The following is a 17,145-nucleotide window of genomic DNA, read 5'->3' on the forward strand; positions in this document are numbered from 1 at the left end:
ATGTTCATTACAAAATATACAGTTGTTCATTGTTAATTCATGTAAGTTCATAATGCATTAACTAATGATAACATATTCAAATTTAAGTTTTAAAATGATATTAGTAGAAGTAGAAATGAACATAAACCAAGATAAATTGTTAACATTAAAATATAAAACTTAACCCTGACCATATATAAAATATAAGTTAAGACTTTTATTATTCATCATATTTATAGAAATGTTAGAACATCACTTGAAATATCAGGGCTTATTTCCAAATAAAGAATTTAGATAAGTTCAGTAGACAAAAAAGGCTTGTGAGAGGATAAACCTCGGTAATCTAATGAAATTAAAATACAACGATACTTTAACAGAGCTACATTATTTTAGTCATCTGTCCTTAAAATGACAGATAACCATGTGGATAAATCCTACAAACATGATCCAAAAATATCTCGGGAGCCTTTAAAAGCGCAGTGTCCCTGTCCGTTACCATGGCAGTATAGACGGAGTTACTATGGTATATCTAAAGATGGAGCATGCTCAGTGAAGCAAGTCCTAAGGGGCTCTTCCTCATCCACTGCTTTATTAAAATTTTCCTACAGCAGATCTGGGATCAGATTCCTTAAAGCCTTTCATTATAAGAAGGCTTCATCAAAGATTGAAACATATTGAAAAGAAGAAATGTTTACAGACACTGTAGTGGTGTTTTCAAGTGAAATAAACAGCCGTTTGGGGTTTCCACACAAGTTTGTGAAAAAGGTTGACATGTTCGCAAGAGACAAGTATTAAGCACTCTTTTCTTAAAGAATGTTCTTTCATCATATTTATAGAAAAGTATTAGCTTTTTTATGAAAACATCCTTAAAACAAGATTTATCACTTACTTGAGAAGCAAAATTAATCAAGATATTAAAGGAATATTCCGGGTTCAACACAAGTTAAGCTCAATGGACAGAATTTGTGGCATAATATTGATTCCCACATAAAATAATTTTGACTTGCTCCTCCATTTCTTAAAAAAAAAATCTAGGTTCCAAGTAAGGCACTTTTACAATTGAAGTGAAAGTTATAGCCAAATTTACAACTTCGCTGCCCTGACGATGTAGTCAACAAACCCTAAAAAGAATGATAAAAAACAACTTCACAGCTCAAATGCATGAGTTTCAACAGAAGAATTCATGTAAATGCTTTTATAAAATAATAACTGACCCCATTCACTTCCATTCTAAGTGGAATGTGTACCTTGTAGTTCACTGTAACCTTGATTTTTGCTTTTTTTAAAAGAAAAGGACAGATGAGACAAATAGTTGTTTTGGTAATCAACATTATGCAACAAATGCTGTTGATTGAGCTGAATTTGTATATGACTATTCATTTAAGTCTTGTTTTCAGAGAAAACAAGGAAATCTATTTGCCAATGGTGTAAGAAATCTAAACTTGTTTTCTCTTTGAAATAAAAGTTTTTTTTAATTTAATTTTATACCCAATTGGCAAATAGACCTTACGCCATTTTGCTTAATTTGTAAATTATCTAGTTTAAAAGGATATTTAGATATTTTTATTGGAAAACAAGCCAAATACACCAGTAAGAATTTTTTTTTTTGTAACCTTCTCCTCTCTATTATTGACAACACATAGTGGTAATGACAAAACATGTCCTCCAAACACACAAAGATCCATTGAATAGACATTTGTTGGATAACATTTAGGAAACCATCTTATCGGTAACTGCATCACCTCTCCTGAACAGCAGGTCATTGTTGAATGACTTCCATGCCCCCATACAGTGTGTCTGGCCTCCGACCTCTTTGAATGAAGGAGGGGTCAGCTGACCACACAAAAGCTGGCTGTATTCACAGACCCAGCAGACTAAGGACACCGGAGATGAGAGTCAGTGGCGTGAGAAACATGTTTTGTTCAAGTGGCACCACTGGTTTTATCACCGAAGCCACATTTTTTGTAAAGTTATGATGACTTTTTTGTTTTGAAGATTGGGTAAGTTAACTTCTCTTTATGTAAAAAAAGGGAAGGTGTCGGCCAAGCACTTTTGCCTCAGTTACTGCACAAAGTGTTCACTGTGCTGTTTGAGGAATGTGAAGATGATACAAACTCTTCAGAACACAGTGTACAGGGATGAGATGGAAACAATTGATTTGAAATATCAGAAGTTAAGCAATGCTACAGCGTTGGTGGTGGCTACCAAGGTGTTGCTGTAGTTCTTATTGAGGTTGATAAGGTGTTCTAAAATATTTTTGGTACGTTGATATTAGGCTGCCAGGGTATTCTGGGTTACTATTCCAAATCTAGAGAGCACACCCCCAAGTCTTTTTATTCTTTGGTCCATAGATATGGCTTGGGTGCACCTCCTATAATCATTCGCCAGGTGAAAATCATACGTCTAAACGCTCAGTAAAAATAACAAACAGTGAATAGTAATAGCACACCTCTTTTCAACAAACCACTCGACGTCTGTAGCACAAACTGTGCGGGAAACGTTATGCACCAAAGTATGATATTTATGGTTAGGGGTTTGTTCAAATCTTTCACCCAAAGTATGAGCAAGAGCAATAGTGATGCAAACGAGGAGAGGAAGAACATGAGGGTGGGAGAAAAAGGAACACATGTCTCCCTATAAACGACGTAGAGGAATGAGCAGTAGCCTATAAATAAGAGACCAGACATCATTAGATGAAAAGAGGTAACAGAAGACACCGGATATGTCGCGTAGCCACAGACCACAAAATGACACATTGAAATGGCAAACCTCACATGGAACTAAAGCGCTCAGCACAAATGTTAAACTACGGTTTTACACTTGTACTAATATGTATACGGAAAGTTTGTGAGGGAGGTTTCAAGGAACTTTGTTAAACACATTTGGTACAAATGACAATGCAGGTACATTCTCACTCAGCGAATACAGAGTTTGTATATACACAAAACACCTACACAGGTACTTCAATTATGAGTAGATTAACTCGACTTTCCATTCCATTCACCAAAATGTGCAATTTCTCACCACCTCTTTCTCAAATGTATATTTAAAAATGCCACAGAAAGAAAGCTCTGCTTTGTTCATTGAAATTCGTTACACCAAGGCTTTTACAGAAACAAATGTTTGAATATTCAGGTCACAAGCCTCATCTGGATATTCAAAATATCTACACTAGGGAAAAAAAGGATTCACAGCATGCAAAATTGCATTAAATGTTCAATGGCTTTCTCCTAAACTGAACCTTATTACCATTAACACACACACACACACACACACACACACACACACACACACACACACACACACAGAGCCAACTTGGAGCCAAAAATAAGGACATAATTGAGTACATTTTAGATCCTTGTAATTTCATTACAGGACCTTTCTCTAACAGAAAGTTCACCAAGCAGGGAGACAGTGAGAGACAGTTTTAAAAGTCCATGCTATCTATTAAAAATAAAACAAGGGCTACTGCTGTATTGTATAACAAGCTTAAAGGTTATAAAGACAGTTGATTGAATGAGACCTACCACTGGCTTTGGTTTGGAGTTGGCCACCAGACTAGCAAAGATGTCCTCCTCGTAGATCTGATTGATAACATGTGCGTCATAAGCCACCGTTATAGACACTTCCTGCATCATCTTGGCAAATAGTGCACGTACAGCCGAGGAGTACTGAGCGAGACAGGTGAGCGTCAAGAAATAAGAGAGAGAGAGGAAGGAGGAGGAGTGGAAAGAGTGCTGACTCTTTGACAAGTCTTTCAAGACTGGGCAGTTGACAGTCTCCTACGTATAAGAGCCAGCCTCTTGAGGCGGGAAATAAATGCGGGGGGGCAGGACCACGGAGGAACTTGCATACAACACCTGATTTTGTCTTCCACTACTTTCTCAGGTAGCTAGTGCTTTTGCCAAGCGCAAGAATTGTGTAACCCTTCTAAATCTTCCAATGAACTGACATTCAAAGGTTCGCTTTATCCACTTACTATAAATTCCAGAATTCACAAATGTTCCTGCTTTTGCAGCGTGCAAAGGGATGATATTCACCACCACAGTCTCGTGGGACTACGTTTAGTCACAGTGGTAGTTACCACTGGAAACAGAACAAGTGACAAGGGTGAAAGAAAGAGGCAGGGGAAGTTTGGGTTTGTCAGACAAACCACAATGACTAAATTTCTGATGCACCGCTGCCCTTTACGCTGCACTCACATGGGTGACAGGAAGGGGGCTTCAAAAGCTACAGGAATAATTTGGTTTTCCACTTGGCAGTATGTCTTCACGTAAAGCAAGTTTCGTCATCAGCAAAATACGGTCCGCCTGCAGCCCAGTTTTTCTAGACATGCAGACAGTCCGCCATCTGTGCGTGTCGTCTGCACATATACCTGGTGTTGACTGTACTAAAGAGTATCACAAAGCAGCTTAAATGTGCATACATCAAACAAGTCCATACGGGCTTGCCATCAAAATAGCTTAATTTGAAAGGCTGAGAGCTCGACTGTGTACAGCAAACAGAAAAACTAATTTTCCCATGCAGAAAATCCCAAGCTCAGTTCAAAGAATTGAAGCTTGGCTCTTCCTGGTTTAATAAGTATCCAAACGCAAATAACTAAAAAGATGCAGCCAAGGTCTAGAGATGGCATGTGGTGGATTACTTTGAATTATTCAGAATTGGAATCAGTTGACTGCAGAGGCAATTTCCACTCTTGAAGCATGTCTCTGTTGTCTCCTTTCGATTAAGTCCTCTTTCAATATCAAGAGGATGTGAAATTTGGAACTCCGTTCATAATCCAGCGAGGGGAAGTTTGTACAGCTTGTGCTTTCACCATCAGAGTAAGCAGGTGCCGGTGAATTCCATCAACCCCATAAGCTCATTAACTGATGAAATGATCCTCTTTAAATTTACACCAATTCAAAGAGAAACAACTGCCATGCATTTCCACTTCTCTTGAACATGTGATTGGATGAAATGTTCCATTCAGAGGGTGAAAGAAATAATCTCTTGGAGGCACATTATGCATGTATATTGTGTGTGGCTTCCAGGTCTGATATGAAGACATGGCACAAGGCTTCCTGTCCTTGCCAAACAGTCTCCTCCCTCCCTACCGTCACATTGAGACATTGTCTCTAGGGAAAAAAAAAAACCTTCCACACGACATCCCCGTACACTGACAATGACAGAATCTTCTAGAAATCAGCTAAAAATGGTGTAAAAATACACCAAGTGAGAATAAGAGTATAAAAATAACAGAACTGTGCAAGTTTTGAGGTTGATTGGCAAATCAAAAAGCTGTTTAAACATCTCTCTTGTCTTTTGCCCACTTCAGCGCTCACCTTTAACAGAACATTTCTCATTGATCAGCTGCCGTGCCTACCTTTCACTCTTGTTTGCAGAAGATAAAGGGGAAAGTGGGACTACGTACACATACACACACGTACACATTCACACAGATGCTGGGAGCCCGCGTCAATAAGGCGTGGCCAACACATATGCTGTCTGTGTACCAACAGCAATGCAGAACTGATTTACCCAGAAAATCCAGCTATAAAATGTCAAAATAAGACTGATAAAATAGCATGATGTGATCATGTTCATCTCTTTGAAGGCACAAACAACAGGCCTGCGGTTGGAGAAGTCCATGTTTAGATTAAGCACAAAGTAACCTTTTTTTTGGAGATGGTGGTGTAAATACTGATTTTTCCTAGTGAAAAGCACCACTCAATTAAAGTCGTGGATGGATGTGGATAAAGAGAACTTGATCAAGGGTGCTTGAAAGTGGGCATGTCCTATAGGGAGTCCAAACAAAGTGCCATACAAGGAAAAAACAAAAAGGATAATGATCCTTAAGAGAGACAAATCTGTGCTCTGCTGCCTTTGCTGACTCATTTGTAAGTCGCTGAATGCACCTGTTATATCACCTCACTCAGGTGTTTGTTTCCCACAGAGTGCCTCTCCCTATCTAGTTTCCCATTCCTCTCTCACTGGGTCTTAAATCCTGCCTGATTAAGGGTTTTTTGCCCAATGTGTTTGGAATGGGATACTACCTCAGGGTTTCTGCAAATGTAAGCAAATTTCACACCACACTTAACTATAAACAAAATACATTGGGCACTCTTATTCTGACATATATGTGCTTCACTGCTTCCAGCTGTGCATTCAAAAGGGAAATAAAATATCTAGTCTTATAATCATCTACAACGTCTAACAACATTAAAACTTTAAACATTTGTCATTATTTATTAACAGTAGATTATCAGTAATCATAAATGTCTAGTACTAACTGATTGTTAAATTAAACTTAAAGATTGCTCCTAAAACTGCTGAAAACACTATCACGAGCTGCGCAACAGTACCTTGTCTTCACTTTGAAGCATGCAGCATACACATGTATTTAATTAAATCATAGCCTTTCACAAAGTTTATCACATTAGGCCATTTCATGATTCCTGCCTTTCCATCTCCAAATTTAAGTCCTCTTAAAATTATGATATACAAGACTTTATTTATGACCTTACATTTTTGGAAACTGAATTTAAGACATTTTAATGACCTGCAGGAACCCTGTACCTATTATTTTTGAAGAAAGTATATTGCATACCCTTTCACATACTACTTTATAAAACATAGTATGTGCTATCCAGTATATATTGTGCAGTATACTTCATCATGAACTTAGCCAGACAGTAAAAGCTGTACCAAAGAAAATATCCCTATAGCAATTGTTGGGAAAAACATTTTCAGGGATTTAAGAATAAACTGAAGCATACAAACAGTCATCTCTAGATATACAACACATTATACAATTACTTCATTACTGATGCACAGCAGTGAGCAAGTAAGGCACAGGATATCCTGCTGTTAGTGATACTGAGAAGACATTAACAAACAGAGGGAAAGAGAGAGAGAGACAGAAAAATGCAGGGTAGGGGATGAACACAGTATCGTCTTGATCTCGACTCCTCTTTCCTTCCTGAACACACCACACAAGCTCAGCAACACAAACAAATGAACACAACTAACCCCTGCCCTCAAAGCATCAAAATAAACTCTTGGAAGCATATGTGGAACAACAACTAGCTAAATGGAGGTGGATAGCAGCCTATAAACGCCCTGTGGAATGAGTCTGAGACAACAGATTTTGGGGTATTTATCCTTGAGACCTAAAACCACCTTGCCTTGGTGGAGCCTTGAAATGTCAGGTCCCCCAGGCAAGGACTATGCATTCTCTGAATAACTCTGCATTAGCTTTGGGTGATTTAGAGCATCAAATTTCTCATATGGTGCAATGTGAATACATTAAGCCAACTGTTAATTATTTCAAATAATTTACATTCATATGAAGCGTTTGGAAATTCTGGAGATGATGCATGCAGTCACATGCATGCAGAGTTAAGAATGGGTGTTTTCAGATACAGAGAAAAGCTTTGCTACATCATGGTTGTACTCCTTATAAATATACACTGAGCACTTTATTAGGAACACCTGCACACCTACTTATTCATGCAATTATCTAATCAGCCAACCATGTTGCAGTAGTGCAATGCATAAAGTAATGCAGATGCGGGTCAGGACCTTCAGTTAATGTTCACATCAACCATCAGAATGGGGGAAATATGTGATTCGACCATTACATGACTGTTGGTGCCAGACAGGCTGGTTTGAGTATTTCTGTAACTGCTGATCTCCTGGGATTTTCACACACAATAGTCTAGAGTTTACTCCGAATGGTGCCAGAAACAAAAAACATCCAGCGAGCAGCAGTTATGTGGATGGAAACACCTTGTTGATGAGAGATGTCAACGGAGAATGGCCAGACTGGTTTGAACTGACAGAAAGGCTATGGTAACTCAGATAACCACTCTGTACAATTGTAGTGAGCAGAATAACATCTCAGAATGCACAACATCGAACCTTGAGGCGGATGGGCTACAACAGCAAAAGACCACGTTGGGCACTTTATTAGGGCCATAGTGTTCCTAATAAAGTGCTCAACGAGTTTACTGTTGCCCCATTACTCTTACTATAGGCCAAATGTAGCTGTCGCAACTTTCAAGCTTCAGGCCCGAAACATACTATATAAACTAGTGAACACAAACACTTTCATGATTTCATGCATTGTTGAAAGTTCAGTAAAGACTAGTATTGTGTGAGATGATTGTTTTAGTGTTAGAGAAATATCATGTATCATGGCATTACAGTCAGTTCTATAGATACAAACTGGACAGGACAGTGCTCTCAAAAAAAATGTACTGTTTAAGCCAAAGAGATACAATATGGGTATTTTTGAGTAGGTTCCTACCTTGATATTGCAAGCCTGCTCCATAAGGCGCCGGGCATTCTCTGCTGCCCTGTAACGTTTTGGGAGCTGGACACGGAAAAACTTCAGGGCACCCTCAAAGTCGGCCTGAAGCAGGTCTTCCTTGGATGTCTGCATGCAGAGACAAAAAATAATAATTGACATATTTTTTAAGGAAATTAACTTAATGAACAGCCTGAAGTGGAATAATCCTGGATGATAACTTTCTTGATAAACTGTTGCCCTTTGGTGAACCTAACAACCATGCATACTAGTTATATTTTTATCTGAACATAATTCAGATAGTAAATTAGTTCAATTATCCAGCGACGCCAAGGAAGAAGAAAAGTCTTAAGCATTTACAGCAACATCATTACATCACAAAAGGACATTATGAAACAAGATTGCCATAAAAAAAAAAAAAAAACAGTAGTTTGCACCACTTCTTCTAAATACATAAGCACACATGGAGTCCAAACGAGAAGCCTGGCAAGCCCTTGTCAACATTTCACATAATAGATCTACAAAAAAGATGCAAAAGACTTGTTTTGTGCCCGTTGTCCCTCACCGCCAGTAGTCGGGGCACAAACAGACGGTGACCCATGCCCAGTAGGCCCCTGACTTTATCAGTGCAGTCATTCCCCAGCCCAGCTTTGTCCTCTCTAGTGCCCCCTTCCTCCAGTCGCCGCACTGCGGGCGGCATCTGGCCCCATAAAGGTGGTGAGGGCAAGTCTCTCTCTGGGGTCAGGGGTGAAAGCACATCTTTGGAGCTCCCAGAATCCCCAGCATCATCCTCCCATGAAGGATCTGGGGCTGACTTGGGGTCAGCCACGGTGAATCCGGAGATGGCGAGCAATCTTGAAAATTTTGTAAATTACAACTTTGACTTCAGTCCAGGAAGTCGATTAGATGGCACTGAAGCAGTCTTGCCAAGAAAAGAGGCATCATGTGGTCATGTTTCGATGCATGTGGGATGAATAAAAAACAGAGAGAGCAATTTTGCACTTGCAGAGGGAATATGGATCCATTTTGAGTCTGCAGTGTAAACACTATGAGACCACGCCTAGCTTGGTCTTCTTTACATCATAGCTGTGCAATGAGATTAAAAGACACCAGAACCAAACATAATGTGGCTTCACACAGTTCTAAGAGTTAAAAAGCTTCAACCTGAGGATCCTGTTTTATCATTGGCCAGCTCCTCCCAGATTCTCAAATTTGCAATCTGTTGCCAGGCAACAGGCAGACGGAGACGGAGAGTCAAGTGGTTGTTGCGAGACAGCTGACAGGCGGCACGTCTTCCTTGTTTTGCTCATTTTCAAAGCCAGGTACCACGTTAAATCTCAGACCCCCTGGTCTTAGATTAATCTAATGAGATCCGATGATGCTGAAATGAGGAACAATCCGAATAAAAGGAAAATTATTTGGAGTTGTCAGATAGATTAAGCGCTGCTTGAAGGATGCAATTTATAAGCATGCTTCAAAATAAATCTAGAAAAAAACATGAGGTTGGCAAAAAGGCTGAGAAGAGTGATAATGGAGTCTGTCCAGTAAGAAGTTGAGTCCTTGTTAATGTTTCACGCATCGCTAAACAAGTAGAAGAGAGTAAAAATACAGAAGCTCAGAAATCCCTCAGAACACAAGACTAAGTCTTCATTCGAAGCATCCATCAATCCAAATGAACTACACTTCCCCCAAAACAACCATCGCCATTGCACCGAAGTGCAACATTAGTCAAGAAGCAGTCCAAGAAAAAATTCCAAAAGGCACATCCAAGATCTCCAACTCTGGGATGAGGGTGGCGAGATAGAGGCCTGAGGTCCAGAGTTCCAGAAAATGTCTTGGACTGGGTGGTGGTTGTCTTCTCTGGTAGACATCGAAGCCAAGGCATCTGTTATACTAGCTCATCTGCTCTAGCCAATTAAAGAGACGGAAGGGAAAAGTCAACGAGTGCAGAAGAGAGAGAGAGAGAGAGAGACAGGAGGAAGGCGCGAGAGAGATGCTGTCGGTGCTAGAAAAGGCACTGGAACAGAGGAGAGGGAGGAGGAGGACAATGAGAGGAAGATAGGAGAGGCATTGCTAGGGAATGGAAGGCAGCGGACGAATGGAAAGTGGACATGGCCGAGACTGTGATGCTGCTCATGCTAAATGCTAATGGCTGCTGTATGCTCGCCAAGGGAAGATGCAGACAGGCACATGTGGTGAAACAGAGCGTGAGATGGGGCGAGAGAGAGAAACAGAAATGGAGGGGGTTTGGGAGCCTCCGGGGAGAATGTCGTAATGGTTAGCCAATAGGAGCAAGGCAGTGCAACCCCCTCTAGCTCTCCTCTCCATCTTTCACTCTCTCAATGTATAGTTCTTGCTTCCTCGCACGCACCTTCACATTATTAACCACTCTGCTTCTGTGAACCTGCTTTTACATGTCTTCTATTTAATATCCATTTTATTTTAAACATTAGCAACATAGCTACATATATTATTTCAATCAAACCTTACTTATTATATATTGTACATCATTAAACTTATTATAAATTCATATTTAGATGCAAATAAATGTAATAAACATTTATTTAATAGTAAATAATTATCAAATAAATTTGTTTATACATAAAATGTATTACTTAAAAAAAAAAATATATATATATATATATATATATATATATATATATATATATATATATATATATATATATATATATATATATATATATATATATATATAAAATAGTCAAATTGTTTTAACAAATTAATAAAGACCTCAGCAAAAAATCCTGAGGAAAATCTTTGACCGAAAATATTTTTAAGATTAAGATTTAATAAAGATTTGCAAGCTACAACAGTGTATGAACTTTTCAGTCTTTTGTTTTAAATAACATGATTCTTTGATTCTAAAACTGGAATTTATTAAATGGAAATAAAAAATAAATGTATCTAATTTAATGTCTCTTGTATTATATATATATAATTTTCTATTAAACACAATACAATTTATGAAATAATTTGGACAAATTCATTAAGACCCTTTGTAAAGATTCCCGTCTTTAACCAGAAAGCAATTTTTCCCAAAAAATTGATTGTTTTAAATTCTTTTATAAAAGCAATTATTAAATTTTTTAATTAGAACTTGTACTTTTTTAGAAAATAGAATTCATATATAAATTCTGTATCAAATATTAGGTCTCTTATCAATGTACACTTTCTACTTACCTTCTACCAACCAGTGTTTAAACATACAGGAACAGCTACGGGCATGAGAGAATATTTGTCATAACTAATTGCATAACAAACCTTGCTGGTCAACATATGTATGCATTAATCAAGGATAACAAATTATACCATCAGGCATGTGTAATTCTAGAACCCTGAGATTAGTTTTATAACAAATATTCTCTGTACTTATCATTTAAAGAAACACCTGGAGTTTACAAAGCTTTAAAAAGAAACGAGAGAACATTACAGAATTTCTCACTCTCACATTTGCTATAATTAAAGAACATGGCAGTGCAGTCTATTTCTCAACATTAAATCAGTGGATATATCAGAGTTTCCACTTTATGTTAGCTCAGACGCATTGAGGGCAGCGCAGCTTGTTCTTGCAATAGCACTATTTGTTATTCTGCCACTGCAGCTTACACAAAGGTGTGGCTTTGTAGATGAAGCTAATGTATTTGTGTTGAGAACACAATACTGTTAAAGCCTTGCTGCAGACATTATTACCCAACCAATAATGATAAACTGCCCTATAAATCAGAATGGAAGCTAAATGCAATGGCATATTCTATCATTTTCTCACCTGCATGTTGTTCCAAATCTGTATGACTTACTTTCTTCTATGGAATACAAAAGGACATGTTAGGCAGAATGTTAGCCTCAAGTCTCCATTCACTTTCATTACAACTTTTTTTCCAATCAATGAAAGTGAATTGTGACTTTCATTCTGCCTCCTTTTATGTTCCACAAAAGAAAAAGTTACAGGGGCTTGGATCAACATATACATTTTTTGGGTGAAAATACTAAATACTGTTTGGGTTAAAAAACAAAACAACACATTTTAAGCTACACAGTAAGTGGAATTATCCACAATTTGTGGTTTGTGTGTATTCCATTAAACGACATGAGAAAACCCCCTTATTTTCCCCCAAAAAGTTACCACCACTGTGCTTTGTAAAAAAAAAAAAAAAAAAAAAGAAATACCTCTTCACACATGTCTGACAGTCCTAATTCTATATGCAGTTCTGTATCAATAGAGCTAAAGTGGCATTGCAGGGGTAATGACCCACAGTGTCACTGATGATCGATTACAACAAAACAACAAAGCTCAAAAATGTGCGGATGCATCATTCTGACAGCAGCCACACAGTGCAGAAATTAGTTATGATGTTTTTTTTAACGAGCCAATGCATCTTGTTAAAATAAAAGTGTCACTTGCAGTTTCAGAAGTGTGCAGAAAAAGGTGAGAAACCAAATCTTCTACCTTTCAATTCCAGTTAAGTATGTTTCCATGACTCAATCATTATTATCATGAAATGGTCTTAAAGACCTTTTAGTCTATTCATTATTACTTTTTCTTTACAAAACTAAAATTGTAGTGTGTGTATGTGTACATACATATATATATATATATATATATATATATATATATATATATATATATATATATATATATATATATATATATATATATATATATATATATATATATATATATATATATGTATGTGTGTGTGTGTGTGTAACAGCTTATTTTAACATTAATATTCAGGTACAAAAATAAATCACAAATCCACTGAGTTCTGTATGGATAAATAGAAATCTTACATACACTTACAAATGGTGTAAACAGCTTGACTTGAATATTCACAACAAAAACATTATTCTATAAAAACGAATTCAAAATTTCGCAATTCCACTTAAGTGGCGTAAACAGTTACACTTTGGCCCAAGTTCAACAATAATGAAACCGTTATTAATAGTTCTGTGTCAATATACAAATGCCATTGTGACATACTGACAACCAGTAAAAACCATGAAAGCATCACACACCGCAGAGATACATTAAAAAATAAGACAAAAATATTCATAACAAGCTCTAAAACTGCTCCAGTGAGAAATCATTATTATCTATGGTCTGTTTACTGTCTTTGAGTTTTGCTGTAACAAAAATCACTAATTATTAAGCAAATGCATGAAGACGCGGTATCATTATATCTATATTTATTATTAGTGGTATTGTGACCAACATTAATCGGATTTAAATTGGGATGAGTGACGGATCATGAGATATTGAGAGCACCTGAAGTGTGCATGTCTTTGATTGACACAGCTAAAGCGCTCATGGTTGCTCAAACAGTCTCTGTGTTTATTTGTTGTTTAATTTGTTTTTAAACCTGTTAGCAGCCTCTATATCCTCTTCCTGTTCACTGTGCAATAAGTCCAAATAACTACCGTAACGACTCTAGAAAATGGGCAAATTACATACACATTCTTACACATTTTTAAAAACAAACCGGCATATTCATCTCAATTACATCATGTCTGAAAGTTTAAATTTGTGAATGCTTAGAAATTGCCAATAACTCACCCTCCATAGGCCGTTCTGACATTTTTAAAGGGCTGAGAAACCGCTCATTCATTAGAGGAGCTGTGTATGTGTGATTACCTGCATGCTGCAAAAAAGATCGGCCCTAAATCTAGGCCTGATCGCCCGATCTATCTACCTATCTACCAATATACACATACATACATACATATATATGTATATATATATATACACACACACACACACACATTAGGGCTGTCAATCAATTAAAATTTGTAATCTAATTAATTACATGATGTCCCGATTAATTAATTGCGATTAATCACATTTAATCGCATATACAAATATTTGCTGAGAAAGCCCCTCATATAACAATTCAATATATAATGATGAAATAATTATGCATAGTTATCTTTAAAAATTATATATATATATATATTCAGATAATTAAAATGCATTACATTCCTGTGGCAAAAGAGTTAATCATTGATAAGACCATACAGAAAGCTTCTTTAGAATACAATGTATTGTTTACTACCATATTATTGATCATAAGACTATCATTGGCATACAGTTCACAGCAATCCATTACACAAGTGAATTTGTCAATCAGTTGGAGAATTATTATGAGGGCTATATATATATATATATATGTGAGTGTGTGTATATATATATATATATATATATATATATGTGAGTGTGTGTATATATATATATATATATATATATATATGTGAGTGTGTGTATATATATATATATATATATATATATATATATATATATATATATATATATATATATGTGAGTGTGTATATATATATATATGTGTGTATGTGTGTGTATATATATATATGTGTGTGTATGTATGTAGTATATATATGTGTGTATATATATATATATATATATATATACACACACACACACACACACACACATGAAATATTAAATATGCATATATGATACATAACATTTTAGTTAATAATAGTAAAAAAAAAAAAAAAAAACAATGTTATGTTTAAGATAGTTTTGTTTATGTTTTGGTTACTGTATTATTCCCATACATTTATTTCTTATACATTTTACCAATTTGCTATCATTTTAAATTGTGGAAAAAGTAATAAAAAATAAGTAGATGCTGTCTGAACTTTTGATTGTATCATAAAAAATAAAAAAGTGTCTATTCACTCGGAAAATGATATGGTAAATGACAGCAATGACTAAATATCCCCAAACCACCAACAATTGACACATGATCATTACAAGACATGCAAGGCTGTTACGTAAACATATTTCTGTTTGATATTGCTCACAGCAGAACATATGACACCATAAACTGACATGAAAAGTTTGTATTATTCAATTAATTCACATCTTAATTGGTCTTAAAGACCTGTACAAAAAAAAAAAAAAAAACTCTCTCTTTCTTCTGCACTAGTGCATATACTACTCCAGCCACCTTGAAAACCTAACAGTACAACACTGCAGACGTTGAACTTTGCATGAAAAATTGCTTGCTATGTTCCTAATTTTTAAATTGCTTTGGATAAAAGCATCTTTTAAATGTAAATGTAATTAAGTCTTGCAGGTGCACAATAAATAGATAAGCCTAAAGACATTTTAGTTATATGTATGCAAAACCTATATTTTTTTCTGTCCAGCAGAGGGAGACACACACAATATTTCCCTTACTGCTTCTGGAGTGTCAGAATAAGAAACTTGTGGCACTAACAGGCTTCACTAAGTTTAATCAACAATAGTCAGTGTCTCTAATAAACTATTTATAACAAGGAAATGAAAGTGTGGTGAGATGCAGTACCTTAAGTAGAGCCAGAGCCACATTGAAGATGATGTTCAACCCCTGTGATGAGAAAAGAAAAAAAAAATACACAAAAATAAACACAGAATCACAATTTAAATGCCTGGAACTACAAAACAGCAACATTCCAGAACCAAATAGACTACATACAAAGCTGTTTTATTGTAATAAATGCAATACAATTTCAGTTATATGGAACAGAGTGGCTGCAATGCTGTCTTTGGGCTCTACTCAAAATGTGCAAATGGCAAGTGCGATGCTGAATGCATTTCCAAAAATAGCTCAATCATACAATGAGTTCAAATGTGAGGGAATGACAGGAGGGGAGAAAGAAGAGGCTAAACAATCAAGCTAACACACACACACACACACACACACACACACACGTTGAGGCAAAGTGAAGGACAGACCGTGTGTGTGTGTGTGTGTGTGTCAGAGGGGAGCAGGTGGCATCACAGTAGCGAGCGGAGAAGCAATGCTGAAGTCAGCCTCGCATGGAAACACCCGTCTCAAGCATCGCTTAGACAACCCGTTCACATGGCAACAGAACTAAAAATATCCTGCGTTCTCTATTAATAACAGACGGCAGAGACCATCATTTCCTGACTGGCTCTAGATGGCGCTAGGGGCTAAATGGAAATTTTGTGTGTATTTGGGGGGGGGGGGGGTAACTGTGTGTCTGCAGATGTATGTGTGTGTATTGGGGGGATAAGACGTTTATAGCTGAATGCTTTGGTTACACAGATAAAACCGAATTCAGAAACGTTTTTTAAAAACAGGTTGCCACTGCTTGCAAAAATCTGAACAAAACCCATCAGGACTTATTATGCATGTTAACAATTTTTCAATTTGCAGACAATTTTACGAAGCAATTCACCAAGTAGGAAAAATAACCTATGCGATTCATCCAACGAAGGCAATAACACACAAAAGAGCACCGCAGTTTTTTTTCAGGGTGTTTTAGTTCCAGAAGTATTTTTACATTTCATTTTTTTCCATTGGGATTTCATAAAATCTTTCTTAAAAGGCGTTCTAAACCATGAACCAAACCAACCAGCTTTCATTCAATATAAAATGTACAAAATAAAGATAATTCAAATATTTAAAATACATTACATTATTATGGCAGAAGAATAAAGCAATATATTGTTTATTTCCAGATTACTGAACACAAGCCTTTCAATGTCCTACAGCCCACAGCAACACATTTATCAATTTAATTCATCAAGCTGTCCGAGATAGATTTATTTTATTAATTGATTGATTGATTTATTTGTATAAAGTAGTTTCAAAAAAGTAGTTTGACACTTAAAAATGCAATGCTTGAAGATGTATGAAATTCAATGCATTAAATAACAAAATATCAAACCAAGTGACATCTGCAAACAAACAATGCTAGACTCGTGCAATTGTTGCCTTTGATGTTCTATAAAGCTGCTTTAAAACAATATATATTGGGAAAAGCACTAGACAAATTAGCGATTAAGAGGAGATTGCATGAAAAAGAATATGAGAATAAACAACAAG

At 36.4% G+C, this 17,145-nt stretch overlaps 1 protein-coding gene across 5 annotated transcripts in view; it reads right to left on the reverse strand.

Moving 5' to 3' along the window:
* The window catches only part of rabgap1l (RAB GTPase activating protein 1-like), a 114,199-nt gene that overhangs the window by 11,055 nt on the left and 85,999 nt on the right, over positions 1-17,145 (reverse strand). For 2 of the 5 annotated variants that reach the window (XM_052123879.1, XM_052123880.1), the window contains exons 18-19: positions 15,619-15,660; positions 8,270-8,398 (exon numbers count right to left, since the gene is read on the reverse strand). In XM_052123879.1, the coding sequence (XP_051979839.1) occupies positions 8,270-8,398; positions 15,619-15,660 (171 nt within the window). Of the gene's footprint in view, positions 1-3,506; positions 4,244-8,269; positions 8,399-8,834; positions 10,587-15,618; positions 15,661-17,145 lie in introns of those variants that run through there. The other 3 variants (XM_052123881.1, XM_052123882.1, XM_052123883.1) reach the window with 3 other exon arrangements.

The sequence above is a fragment of the Xyrauchen texanus genome, chromosome 50 (genome assembly GCF_025860055.1).
Source record: "Xyrauchen texanus isolate HMW12.3.18 chromosome 50, RBS_HiC_50CHRs, whole genome shotgun sequence".
NCBI classification, from domain to species: domain Eukaryota; kingdom Metazoa; phylum Chordata; class Actinopteri; order Cypriniformes; family Catostomidae; genus Xyrauchen; species Xyrauchen texanus.